This window comes from Pseudogymnoascus verrucosus, assembly GCF_001662655.1.
Source record: "Pseudogymnoascus verrucosus strain UAMH 10579 unplaced genomic scaffold scaffold_5, whole genome shotgun sequence".
Lineage (NCBI taxonomy): Eukaryota > Fungi > Ascomycota > Leotiomycetes > Thelebolales > Thelebolaceae > Pseudogymnoascus > Pseudogymnoascus verrucosus.
The window spans coordinates 169,146-181,893 of record NW_017263656.1 but is presented as its reverse complement, the minus strand read 5'-3'; the positions used below and the strand labels follow the sequence as shown (position 1 = coordinate 181,893).

The window sequence follows — 12,748 nt, the reverse complement described above, 5'->3', positions numbered from 1 at the left end:
CAGGGGCGTTTTGTAATACTTAAGAATGGTTTGTATGTTTATTTGTACGAATCTATTGACCTAAACCGTGAGCAATTGAGGCATAAGGCAGCGTTGAGTATTTCTACCTCAAACCGCCATCTACTATTATATGACCTTTGCAGCTAACCTATATATAATTGTCGTTTATGCCCAGTAGCCATCTAGTTAGGTTTGTTATCCTGGTCGATTTCGGAACTATCATTAGATGATCTGCTTTATTTTGGATCTACACCTTGAAATTATTTTGGTACTCACCATGCAGTAGGATTTTGAAACCAATACCGGCTAGATCCTGTATTGTTAGAGATGCAGGTTGCATTTCAGAGTTATGATCAGATCAAGGTATGAGATGCTCAAAAAGGTGTTGGATTTCAGAACTAGAATCAGACAGAGGTATGATATGCTCACGATGTTGTTGGGCTTCGGGACATGGATTTCCAACAGCAGAACCAATTTAGTCTAATGGATGTAGCCCGGGAAAATATTACTTGTAGCTGCCACATTGTTAGGAGCGGGGTAGGCCCTGTTCATATTGCACCATAATGCCCCACCATGAGGGTCCATTCGATGGTCTAGTCACACTGGACCACTGGATAAAGTGCTGGTTAACTGATTGGAGAATCTGCCGTCAAATATGGCCATAGATGGCAAACCCCCCAGCGGCTGCGGCTGTTCCAAATCCATTTTTAGCAGAACGCCTGCCGTCCTTTCAGCTTTCATATCATTGGGTATAAAAGCTATGTGTTGCCGCAATGGTGATCCATCTTACTAAGCACCGAGACAGCCATGGCAAATTCACAGGTATTGGGATAATATTATTCAGGGCTAGGGTCTATCAGGCACCTATGATGCAGTTGGATTTTAGGGTCAGGGTTTATTACGCATCTGCAATGCAGTTGGGCATTGTAGAATTAATATATGTTGCGGCCCAGCCATGAGTTATTCCCACTCATGGGCAGGAACATACATTGTGTGCTGTCTGTTCCAATCCGCTTAATCTACATACTGAGGTGATGTTTGGGGAGTGGCAAAGGTTCAATACACTAATGAGTGGGTTTGTTGAGGATAATGCAGATTCTTTGGGTTTTAGATGCTTGTCTAAATAAGCCAGTTTTATCGTACCCGAAGAGCCATCTCAACACCTCCTTTTCTCTAGAGAATTCTAGATCGAGTCCAAGCTCCTAAATGTAGATCACTCCATTGTACCAAATACCAATCCAGTCAAAGCCAAGCCCAGAATAGTATTAACAGCCATCACCAATCCACCGCCCTCCACTAACCTCTTCATAAACAGAATATGCACTAACACAAGTCCCACGATTCCAGCCCCAATTCCCCATCTTAGTGCATAATTCCTCACAGAGATAGACACCTCTGACGCACTTGTCATCCACCAGAGGAACGCAACCACCAGCAGAGCTCCGCTCGCCATGCCTAGCATCAGGTTGGCTATAAAGCAGAGTTTGGTGATTGCTGGTGCGGGGACGAGCCAGTCTTGTTGCTGTTGAGGGAGAGGACACTCGCAATCACTTGCTCGGAGTTTGGTAGAGCTTAAGACAGTGGGCGTGCTCGTGAGAGAAGTGTATATGGCGGTGACGGTGTAAGCGGCGAGGTTGAAGAGAAGGACGGCGATGAGCATGGTGAAAATGGCACAGAACGCTGACTGCCGAGGTGATCTTGATACCACGACATGAGACTGCGATGGATCTCGCTGCGGCGGCGTCGCTGTTGTAGTCTCTATGGTTCTGGACATCGCTGAAGACGTGAAAAATCGTTGACAAAGAAAGTGGGAGACTGGTTTGACGGGTCATCAAGCTTTCGCAGAAAGCTTGATGGACGGAATGTCCGTGCGCAATGCAAGGCCCCTGGATTTGGGGGCGACCACCGGCAAAATAACCCTAGTACAGATAACGAGATTGCACTACATTCAATTCGCCGAGTTATGAGCCTGAGCTAGTTGCGGATATATAGGCATGGGTGAAATATACGCAAATACTTTTAGAAATCTCGAGTACCAGCTATGCTAGGATTCAAAGTTGTTCAACCCATTTCGAAGCCAGGCCAAGAGTCAGCAAGTGCGGTCTAAGTCCGAAGAGAACGAGCGTCAAGTCCCCTGCGCACATGGGACAAAGTACGTTGTTAGGATGTTATCGAAGGATGAGAACCTTGCGACCTTATACGAGCAGTCTCATGCAGCAATGGCATTTTGCAAGTTGCAACCCAATCGGCGAAACCAACATGGATTGAAGGGAAGCAACAATTAAATTCCTCAACCTTGAAGCCTCGAAGATATAAACGCAGCATGGTTCCATTTTTAGGACAGCATCTCTCTTGGAGACAAAATTCCAACTTCCTGTTCACATTATTCACGTCAACATGCAGACTTACTTGCCTTTGCTAGCAGTCGGGGCCTTCGCCCTCGTCGCTCTTACCCAAGCCTCTGTGGATGTCCAAGTCATGTCACCAAACCTGAAGTTCCGATCTCTCGCTTTCGACCAGATCGAATCTCCATTGAGATTGACTAATATCACCCGATGGGACGCACCATCTTCAGCAACTACTCGTGACCTTGACATTGCACCACGTGGTCCAACCGGCGTTTCAACCTACCTAGAACACGAAAAGCGTGTTAACAATGGCGTCCTTGCTGCCGTTTGGGCTGGTATTGCTGCAGGCTTCGCAAAGAGTTTGGTAGGTTCATGCTATATCGGTGGAGTCCTTACCGCTGGAGGGGCTTGTGCTCTTAATTTGGCCCTTTTCTTCTTTACATTTGCAGCAGCAAACTACTTTGCCTAGGAAGCTACAAAACGGGCTATTGATGAAGTCGTGTGGTCTCTAGACCCCCAGTAAGAATATTAGCTCTCCTTTTTTCAATCCCTGATCTTGATGAGTTAAGCACTTTGTGGTCAAACTATTTCTAGTTTCCAATGCTCTTATGCCCACACTTTACCCTCAAATCGGCATTTACTGATTTTCTGCTCTTTAGGTACATCCCAACTGTCAACAGCAGCTTGAGAAGCACATTGGCAGCTACTGCTCCCCATGATAGTAAGTCCACAACTACCATATATCTCTAAGAACATACCATCTCCCACTAAGGAATTTTCTGGATGTGGCGTGCTGATTCTTTGCCTGTGCACTCGCTCTTTCCCTTTATAGTTTTGATAAACAAGACTAATTCCCATTTCAGAATTTACTGCTATTAGCAACATTACAACACCAGGTAACTTCTACCACTTGCACTATTTCCGCCACAGCGCTAGCAATCTTCGCGGGTTGAAATTTACATGAAATGTTACACTTTCGCACGCGTCCTCAAAGAATAAACGGCAAGATCAGGGAGACTTCAATGGTAAGTGTTTTGACCCTTGTTTTCTCAACTCTCAAATTACTGATAAACACGCAAGTGCTAATACTCTCTGAACATAAGAGCGGGACGGAAGTGATGGGGAAATTGATTGGTCCGCATATATTTACTGGGGCGATGTAGATGAGTCTGAGTAAGTAAACGAAATGTCTGCTATCTAGAGTTTGGTCTAATCCTCGTGCAGGCTTGATTATGAAAAACTGAATTATGACACTTCTGGCGTCATAGACGGCGTTGCGATCGCATACACTGACTATGTCGAGAATAATCAACTTACTGTTGCTTGCGCGGATACGTACATTGATGGCTACTCCGACAACGCGATGGTCAGCCTTTGGTATTGGAGCCCCACGCCTAATTTTGTGGTACGTCTGAGATGCCACTGATTTCCTCTTCCTGACTGCCTTAAGAGCAAGTGCTTCTAAGATATTATTTCTCCCCTAGCCTCCTGAAACCTCCCCGAAAGAACAGGGACTAAGTCTGCACCTACTTTTAGTACGAAATTGAGCCGAGTGAAGTGCAGTCACTTATAGATCTATGCAATACGCTTGGAAATGTTTAATCATGTTACATCTGAGTTATAAGTGGATGGAATGAATGAGGTCTATTCGCCCGGCTCTAAACCTGAAGGGCACTAGTCTACCAGATGATTTTACTTCCTTCTCTTCTGTTATGTCTCCCGAAAGTCCATATATAGTCCATATCTAGTGTTCCCTGATCTCTATTATAGTCCTTTCAACGGCTTTCTACGGGGTCTTGTGGGGGGTTTAGTAGAAAGTATTCTTATGGGTTATCTCTCTAAGCTTTCAGTGTCCTTTTGTCGGCAATTGAAGCAAGATCACCTGTTTCAGGAACTAGGGCGCATGGGATGGTTAGTTGGGAAAAAGGATTGGGGGCTGGCAGGGGTTTGCGGCTATTTGTTTTATAGTTCCATCTCTGGCTTGAGTCTTCCTGTGGCTCGAACTGCGTTCATGTCAGGTCCATCGGTCTGGTTAGACGATGTTTTCCCCTCTGATCCAAGACAAAATAAACGACTAATATGATACAGGTAGGTATCGTAGTCAGGATCTGTTTTGACCCGGCCATTCGTTGGAATATGGTCTAAGATGACTAGCGATACTGACTCAAAGCTGAGACCACGGAGGAGGTTGTTGGTCGTGATGAGAATCTTAGCTTTGCCGGCATAAAAATAGTCAATGAAGCCATAATCATTGGGGGGTGGTGATGGTATATATTAACCAACAAGTGACCAGCTTATACATATGGCCCATCCGTAGTTGAGCTGAATTGGCGTATTTATCTACGTAGCGACCGTGGATAGATATGTATGGTGGTGCATAAGAAGATTGAGATAACTATATTGCGATGAGAGTTCATCTTGCATATTTTTGGATTTCGATATAGTAAGCAAAAAACAATCACTGCTCTTCCACTAGCGACCGGAATGCCTGCAGTAGATCGTTCTTCAAATCTTCCCAATCCTCCAATCCAATACTAACTCTCAGCAACTTTCGATCCACCCTGGCATCAGACATTGCGCGCCACTCAATGAGAGATTCCACTCCACCTAAACTTGTTGCATGATGGAAGAAGGCTAATTTTCTTGGCAATCCGCGAGCGAATTCCTCGTTGCGCAGAACGAGAGCAAAGACCGGGCCAAAGCCGTTCGGCATCTGCCTCCGTACCCAAGGCTCATCTTGGAGACTCGCATGAAAAATCTTCTGAAGAACCGCCTGTACAACATGCGCTTCACTGTTAGGAATCGGATTCGGTTCATTGAGAGAACCGTGGAGCCACGCAATCAGCTTTGCAGAGCTCCGGCTGGCATGTTGCACACGGATTGACAACGTCCGCAAGCTCCGAACACCCAGCCAACTCTCCAAATTTCCCATAACATGCCCAAGGGCAAAGCGATCCTCGAAGAGCTGCTTTGTCCAGTCCTGACGCTGCGTTGCGAGGACGCCACATAACATATCGCTGTGGCCCCCAAGATACTTCGACCCCGAATGCATGACTATATCAGCCCCCCACAAGAATGGGTCTTGCAAGCCAGGTGGACCGAACGTACTGTCTACAACAAGATAGGCACCTCTCTCATGAGCCTTCTTAGCATATTCCTCAATACTGAAAGCAGTCCCTAGTGGGTTGATTGGGGTTTCAAGTAGGATTACATCTCCCTTTTCTAAGTCGCTTGCCGGGCAGTCAAGACCCAATTTCTGCAACCCCGAGAGACGGGAAATAACTGATATTACTTCATGACTTCCATGGTATCCTTCGCCTACTGATACGCGACGAGGATTCAGGAGTAATAGTGCAGCGTGAAGGGCGGCCAATCCAGTGGCATAGCACACGGCGTGGCCCTGGAGAAGAGAGGATAGAATGGCTTCAAATCGCGTTGCATTCGGTGCAAATTCCCGGGAGTAGACATAATTTTTCCCATCAAATTCTGCCTAGATGGCACATTATCAGTTTCTTGTTTAAACCATAGGGCAAGAAGCCCAGGTAAGGATGGGAACCCACGACTGGATCTTCTGACGGGATAAGCTTCTCGAGCTCGCTGGGATACCTGAATGTCGTTGACAAATGCATTGGCGGTGCGACATCAGTTACTAGATTTAACGGATCATCCGCATGCAATGCTCGGGTAGCGGGGTGGTTATGCTCTTGTACTGGCATTTTGAGGTCATAGAATAGAAAGTGCTTCAAGAGAAAAAAATTAGAAAATAGAGGGAGAAATGAATCTTACTGCTCTCTTTACGCATCAATACTGATATTTATATTCAGATAGCCTATTTACTTAGTCTTTCGATTACCTTGGTGTCGATTTCGTTAGTGGTGATCTCCATAGTTTCGCCCCACTCCAGTTAACTGCCCAAAACAGACTTTATCCTTGTAGGAGTTGGCGTCATCGCTTTGACAGCTCCACTCCCATTAACTTCCTAAAAAAGTAACCACACTAACGTATTTCCCGAGGTATACCCAGTTGAAGTTGCAAGTCCCGTGATATACTTGATGAATAAATATACTTCTCGGGAAGCAGAGCATCACATTTAGACTGCGGACAGTGTTCGCAAATTTTATCTATTTCTTTAACACTCACAATGTATCTCCGAGGGATCCACGCGGAGGCACATATTCCCGCTCTACAACAACTGATCCGGGAGAATCCCCTGGGCATTCTGACGACGGCAATCAGATCACCACAGCATCCCTTGATCCTAGCGAGTCATATTCCTTTTGTATTAGATGTTCCCGAGACCGCGGACGGAACATTGTCAAATGGAATACTGCGGGGTCATATTGCAAAGCAAAATCCGCAAGCGAAGGTGTTGATGGAGGCGGTAGCAGCTAGAAAGGAGCAGGGTCACGATACACTTGAGCTCTTGGATGAAGTCTTGGTTCTCTTCAATGGACCACACCACCACTATGTCACGCCTAAATTCTACGTTGAAACCAAACCAGACTCCGGGAAGGTGGTTCCTACCTGGAACTATTCTGCGGTAGAGGTGTACGGCAAGGTCAGGGTCTACTGCAATTCCCAGTCGGACGAGACGAGTTCCTTCTTACGGAAGCAACTCGGAGACCTGACTCAGCAATCCGAGTCGCTGATCATGGGCTATACTGGAGGAGATAAGTCGTCGCCATGGGAGGTGTCCGACGCGCCGTCTCCCTATATTGAGATTATGAAGAAGAATATCATCGGAATCGAGATCAGGATTGATCGTTTGGGGGGGAAATTTAAAATGAGTCAGGAGCTTAGCAAGGGAGATCGGGAGGGAGTCATCAACGGCTTTGAGAATTTGGGGACGGAGGTTGGTGAGGGAATCGCAAAGACGGTTGGGGAACGTGGCCAGCTGAAAGACTCTCATAAACGGGGATGACTTGATGCCGTTGTCCCAGGGCCCACGGCGATTGTCATATAAACTTTTAAGATAGCAAGTCCTCCACAATCTGAAATTGCCACGATCTTGCATAGGTTGTGAACTATGTGACTCAACTATTAAAGTTTGGCGGGTCCCGATAAATGTACAAGAATTGCTTAGTAATCGGGACTTGGTACCATCAGTTATTCTCGCCACTGAAAATCCCATCTGACAACGAAGGCGAACGGCAGACCACTCTTTGATACCTGTCTGTCCTCTTGATTTCCCATTTTACATTTCTTGTATTATTTTCTGCTACAATAGCAACCCAGCTCTTAGGATTCCGCGTGAATACGTCATAGTGCCTGCGTTGCAGCTGCTGTACATGGCTACCCTTCCATTGTTGATTTCTCTGGTATAAATCGCAATGTATACTCCCTGCTACACGTGCCGCCGTCGGCACATTGAATGCGACAGATCCCGAATGCCCTGTGCGAAATGTGAAAAGGCGGGGTTGGAATGTTCCGAGAAGAGGCCCATCAGATGGGTAAAAGGCATGTCCGTTCGAGGCAAGATGCGAGGACTATCAGTCCAGGACGCCTCGATTGCAGCAGCAAACTTCAATGGGACATCAACAGGCACGAGGTGTGATTTAATCAAGTCCTCTGCTACACGCCCAAAGCTGCCGGTGACGAATGGTTTTAAGTACAATGGTGAGAAATCTGTAATACTATAGCTGATCTTGATGTTACTCGAGAAAAATCCTTCCTCGGTATCATATTTAAATGGACTTAATTACTAATAAAATCAGATACCAATAATATCAGCGGCCCCCTATCAAGCTTACCATTATCTCTAAAAGATCCTTCTGTTTCAAGCTTGGACAGAGCCTCCGGATATTACCTAGATTACTGTAAGTATAGAAGTTTTCAATCCCACTAGCAAATTTCCCAGAAGGGATTTAACATCAATATGCAGACAATAGATGCATATGCAAGTTATTCATTGTGTACGACAGTGACCAGAATCCTTTTCGGAACCTAATATCTCTTGCTCTGGGTGACTCAACTCTACTCAAGGCAATTCTAGCCCTTGCAGCACGGCATAACGCCAATAGACATTATCTCTTCCGCCAGCAGCCTCTGCTAGCGACACCTCCTGCCTCAAGCACCTCCGACAAGGATGCGCTTTTATACAAATGTCAAGCCATTCAAGCGCTATCACTTGCGTTAAACGATGCAGTATCACGTAGGCAAGACACCATAGCGGCTAGTATATTCCTCCTGGTGTTTCTAGACCTCTTGGAGTCCGGCTGTGATAGATGGAATTTTCATCTCGAAGGTGCTAAGAACTTAATTGCGTCCATTTGGCCATCATCTGGGTTGGAAACTGCCAACGAGCTGGATCCCGGGCGAACTGTCCAGGCGATACGTAGTTTCATCACCAGACAGATCTATCTGTATGTATATCCGCACAGAACTATCAATTCGCATAGATTGTAGATGAATTGCTAATACAATACTAGGATTGAAACACTCGGAGCAACCTTTGCACGCCCTAGGCTACTATCCCAGCCGATCTCTTTAGACCAGTCTGGCACGCCGCCCCAGGAATCGGTCCAGCAATCCTTTCTCGGATGTCCGGATCATCTCCTCCACGCCATACAATTTTTCTCGCTCCAGCGAGACATCATCGCAGACCAGGCGCCATCAGACGACACCGCCATCCTCTCCCACACCCGACACATCACTACCATGCTTGAGTCTGTACGGGATTTCGATTCCTACATGTGGGCATCGGGCCTGCTCCCGCAACTACCGTCGCCTTCGATGCAGGGTATAGATAAGCTTTGCAAGTTGTCACAATCGTTCCAGCTTGGCTCTCTCATATATGGCAGGCGTGTACTTGATGCTCTCACGGGTAATGTCACGTCGCAGGATGATTTGGTTTGTGCATTACTAGGTGTTATCGAGGCACTAAAGGACGACCAAATCTTGTTCAAGTGTATCCTCTGGCCTATCTTCATTGCCGGCCTAGAGTGTCAGTCGCAAGCCCAAAGGGATTTTCTAACCAGTTGCTTGGCGCAATTTTGGGCGGAAACAAGTTGCTTGAATGCGGTCAATGCCTCTAAGATCTTGCAGGAATACTGGACACGGGAGGATTATGGGGAGCTATCCTCGCCGCAGTGGATATTTAGTGTCGGCCATTTGGGCTATGACTGGCTTCTTATATAGATAGAGCTGGTCTGTAAAGCTAGAAAGATAATATACCCAATACACTCTTTTATCACCATCAAGAAGTTCTATGTCCCAAGTGCTGTTTTGTTTCATAACATTTACTATTGTCCCATAGTACATTTATCACAAACGAATATAAACCACGGGACTTAATTAACAGGAGCAAGCTCATTTTTTAGTAGTAGTAGTTAGGTAGATGACCACTAGCGAATACATACCCCCTGTTGTATGTTTTTTGCCTCTTTTGTATTGCCGTTCTAATACATAAACTCGGCCCGGCCAGCTCTAAAGGTTGACGTTCCGAATAGGCGCGGAAGGGTCCGGAGGATCAGGAAGGATGTATGTACGTAGGCAGGCAGATCCGGGTAGGGGAACAACAGACAAAGAAGAGAGAGATGAAACTGATGGTGGTTTGGAATCGTTAAAGGCCCTAACTGCACTATATTTAACAAGATCAGATGAATTGTATGCCGTCCTCAAGGAAGGTGAAGCAGAACCTGAAGGCTCGGACTAAGGATGATAACAACTCGGAGACCTAGAAATGGTAGCTAAGCATGCGCCAGCGGTCCGTTAAAGAGGAAATTCATATTAGGAATTAGAAAATCCAATCCTTAGATTGGAGATGATATGTGGTAAATTCTGACCATGGAACAATCTGGTAGCTGTAAAAAACCAAGGCAATGCGGAAGATACGGCATACCTTACATTACTAAATCCGTACATATATAGAGCGCACTAACCTCGGTATTAACTGCTAATTGTCCTACGGGTTTATGGATCCTAAATATTGAACACTTGAAACAGGAAATAGGAAATAGAATCCTCATTTTTCTTTTGGCAGCTATCTCAGCTTAGACTAAGGCTCGGCAGCAGGACAACCCATGGATATTAACACTTCGCCAAGCTTCAATTTAAATCGCGAGGAGAATCCCGCTAACTAGACCATTTTGAGCTAAAGATATTGGAATTAGATGTAATATTGTCCTAGACGGTCAGAATGGCAGTTTTGATAAAGAATTCGTTCGTTCGGCACCATGACACTCACCTGTTCATTATCACTTTTACTACTAGCACATCTAGCCAGTAGCGCTAACGCTTAACAGTTTAAAGATACGGCGATGGAGTTAGACTATCTAGGAGTTAGCGAAAACTGCATGGAAGCTCTCAACACGACTGCCCCCAACTGCCCTAGCTTTCTGATAGGCGTCTCCGCTACTAATCCGCGCCTCGACTTAGAGCAGTTCACGGCATTATGCACTCCAGCTTGCTGTACAGCTTTAACAAACGTCCGTCAAACCATTGCCTTGGGCTGCAATTTAGACACTGATGTTGTTGAGTTTGACGGCGTCATTTAGCCTGGTCCGTCTAGACATCTATAGCTCGATCATCTTCGGTCTGTTTCTGCCTAATAAGTATCTATAGCTAATTATATTTGGTATACAGCTACTTATGTAGTTGATCGTTTCTTATACACATACGATCTTTCGTGTAGAAAAGACACGTAGGTCTTGTTGATTCCCCCCCCTCTGTCGAAACCGCTTCCGATCAGTCATTAACGCTGATTATATAACGGCAGCTCTATAGGCCAGTTTTGCGATGAGATCTTTGTCTCTTGGTTGGGATCCGGCCCATTGTCATTAGCTCAAACTTTCTCTGATTGCATACTTGGGGTCGTGCAAACCCAGCTAAACTAGCCGTTTGGCTACGACCCTGAATTTGCAAGTCCTTGTGATCTATACCATGTGAAGTATAATGAGACTTGCGAGAGTATCCTGGCACAGCACAGCTACATGAACGACATTAGTCTCCTGAACTGGAACCCTAATATCAACCAGCTCTGCACGAATCTTGATCCCCTCGCCGAGACTCTAATCTGCGTCAGTCCTCCTAGAGACGACCTAGGCGACGGCACTATCACTACTACGACGCAACCTCTCTCAACTACAGAACCGATCATAACGCCCATAGTCGAACTCCCAATCGCCCCTGGAACCCCATCCGACTGCGACGGCTACATCGACCACTTCTCCATCCCCGCAATCACCGACTAGAGTGTACACCCGGATACAGTCGCCATCATCAATAATGCTAATACCTGCGACTACACCACGACGGTCTTTGAGGTTCCGCTTGCCGACTTCCTCTCATGGAACCCGAGCCTAGCATCTGTAGATCCGTGCATGCTACAGGAGGGATACAGGTACTGCGGTTTAAACGGCACTTCGTTTCTGCCCCGTAAGTCGGACCCCATGCCGTCCGTGAGCACGATTTAGACACACTAAACCACCTCGCAAAGCTAACATGAGTTATTAAAAACTCAGCCCTAATCATAGAAGACGATTTCCTTGAATACTACGCCGACCACCCGCATCCGGGAATAATATCAACATGTACCTGCTTTACGGCCGTCGATGGCCGGTCTGTCGGACTACAGCTCTGCTCTGACATCGCTGAGGACTTCGATATCACGCCTGCTCAACTAACATCCTGGAACCCCTGGATCGGGACTAACTGTGACACAGGGGTGTATTCTGGTCTTGGCGTAAGCGACAGCCGTGCGGTCTGCGTCGGAGTCGGCGGCAGTGGTGGCGGCGGCGCTGGTCCTATTACTTAGGGGTTTATTTAGAGTTATCCTAGGAAGACCCTGCTAAGTTCGATGCACTAGTTGTTTAGTTGTAACATGCGGAATAGCCTCTAGAGCTACTATGTAAGTAAATGCCATCGTACTATATAATTCTACATTTTAGTTCACGCTTACGGAATCACACAACGAATCTCTAGAAATCGTAATCTACCCATCTAAATCTTTATATTCCTCCTACGAATACCTACTATTATATATATGTACATAGACAGGCAGATCTAGGTAGGGGAACTATTTACGCCTTTTTTCTCTATATCGGGTGGGGGAGGGGGGATAGTATATATCACCACTAACAACTGCACAACTCCCACATACGACCATAGACTTAAGGGAATTGGGCATCCCGTCCGCTCTGCCATACACAAGCTTGCGTATCCTCTGGCTAATAGTCTCAATCGTGCCAATAGGCATAGCGCGGAATCGGGGCATGGGACCTGTGGACTTGCATTGAAATCTAGCATATCTCCATCTAAACGTAAGCCCTAGAAAGCGATTTCGCCCCAACAATAGATCTAGGGAACTCGTCAACAGGCACCCCAGCTCGCACCCTGTTAACAGACATCCTTTCCAATTCTTGCAAGCTTTCCACTCTAGTAAAATGGTCGCCCCTTAGATT

The 12,748-nt window shown here is 46.3% G+C and overlaps 5 protein-coding genes across 5 annotated transcripts; 3 read left to right on the top strand and 2 right to left on the bottom strand.

Moving 5' to 3' along the window:
* Window positions 1-1,102: 1,102 nt before the first annotated feature.
* Window positions 1,103-1,831, bottom strand: VE01_01743 (uncharacterized protein). The gene has a single exon (XM_018271261.2). The coding sequence runs from the start codon at window positions 1,772-1,774 to the stop codon at window positions 1,214-1,216; it is 561 nt and encodes a 186-aa protein (XP_018133916.1). The 5' UTR covers window positions 1,775-1,831; the 3' UTR covers window positions 1,103-1,213.
* A 472-nt stretch (window positions 1,832-2,303) lies between these two features.
* VE01_01742 (uncharacterized protein) lies at window positions 2,304-3,972 on the top strand (the record flags this gene model as incomplete). The annotated part of the gene is made up of 6 exons (XM_018271260.2): window positions 2,304-2,712; window positions 2,818-2,867; window positions 3,008-3,069; window positions 3,452-3,521; window positions 3,573-3,753; window positions 3,967-3,972. Exons 1-6 carry the CDS (start codon window positions 2,398-2,400, stop codon window positions 3,970-3,972), a joined length of 684 nt encoding a protein of 227 aa, XP_018133917.1. The 5' UTR covers window positions 2,304-2,397.
* Window positions 3,973-4,064: 92 nt separating this feature from the next.
* On the bottom strand, window positions 4,065-6,117 carry VE01_01741 (uncharacterized protein). Its single transcript, XM_018271259.2, has 2 exons — window positions 5,909-6,117; window positions 4,065-5,838 (listed from the first exon to the last, which is right to left on the bottom strand). The coding sequence occupies exons 1-2, from the start codon at window positions 6,062-6,064 to the stop codon at window positions 4,807-4,809; spliced, it is 1,188 nt and encodes a 395-aa protein (XP_018133914.1). The 5' UTR covers window positions 6,065-6,117; the 3' UTR covers window positions 4,065-4,806.
* A 249-nt stretch (window positions 6,118-6,366) lies between these two features.
* VE01_01740 (uncharacterized protein) lies at window positions 6,367-7,350 on the top strand. The gene has a single exon (XM_018271258.2). It carries the CDS (start codon window positions 6,490-6,492, stop codon window positions 7,267-7,269), a length of 780 nt encoding a protein of 259 aa, XP_018133915.1. The 5' UTR covers window positions 6,367-6,489; the 3' UTR covers window positions 7,270-7,350.
* Window positions 7,338-9,542, top strand: VE01_01739 (uncharacterized protein). Its single transcript, XM_018271257.2, has 4 exons — window positions 7,338-7,964; window positions 8,063-8,164; window positions 8,230-8,710; window positions 8,777-9,542. Exons 1-4 carry the CDS (start codon window positions 7,679-7,681, stop codon window positions 9,483-9,485), a joined length of 1,578 nt encoding a protein of 525 aa, XP_018133776.2. The 5' UTR covers window positions 7,338-7,678; the 3' UTR covers window positions 9,486-9,542.
* Window positions 9,543-12,748: the final 3,206 nt, after the last annotated feature.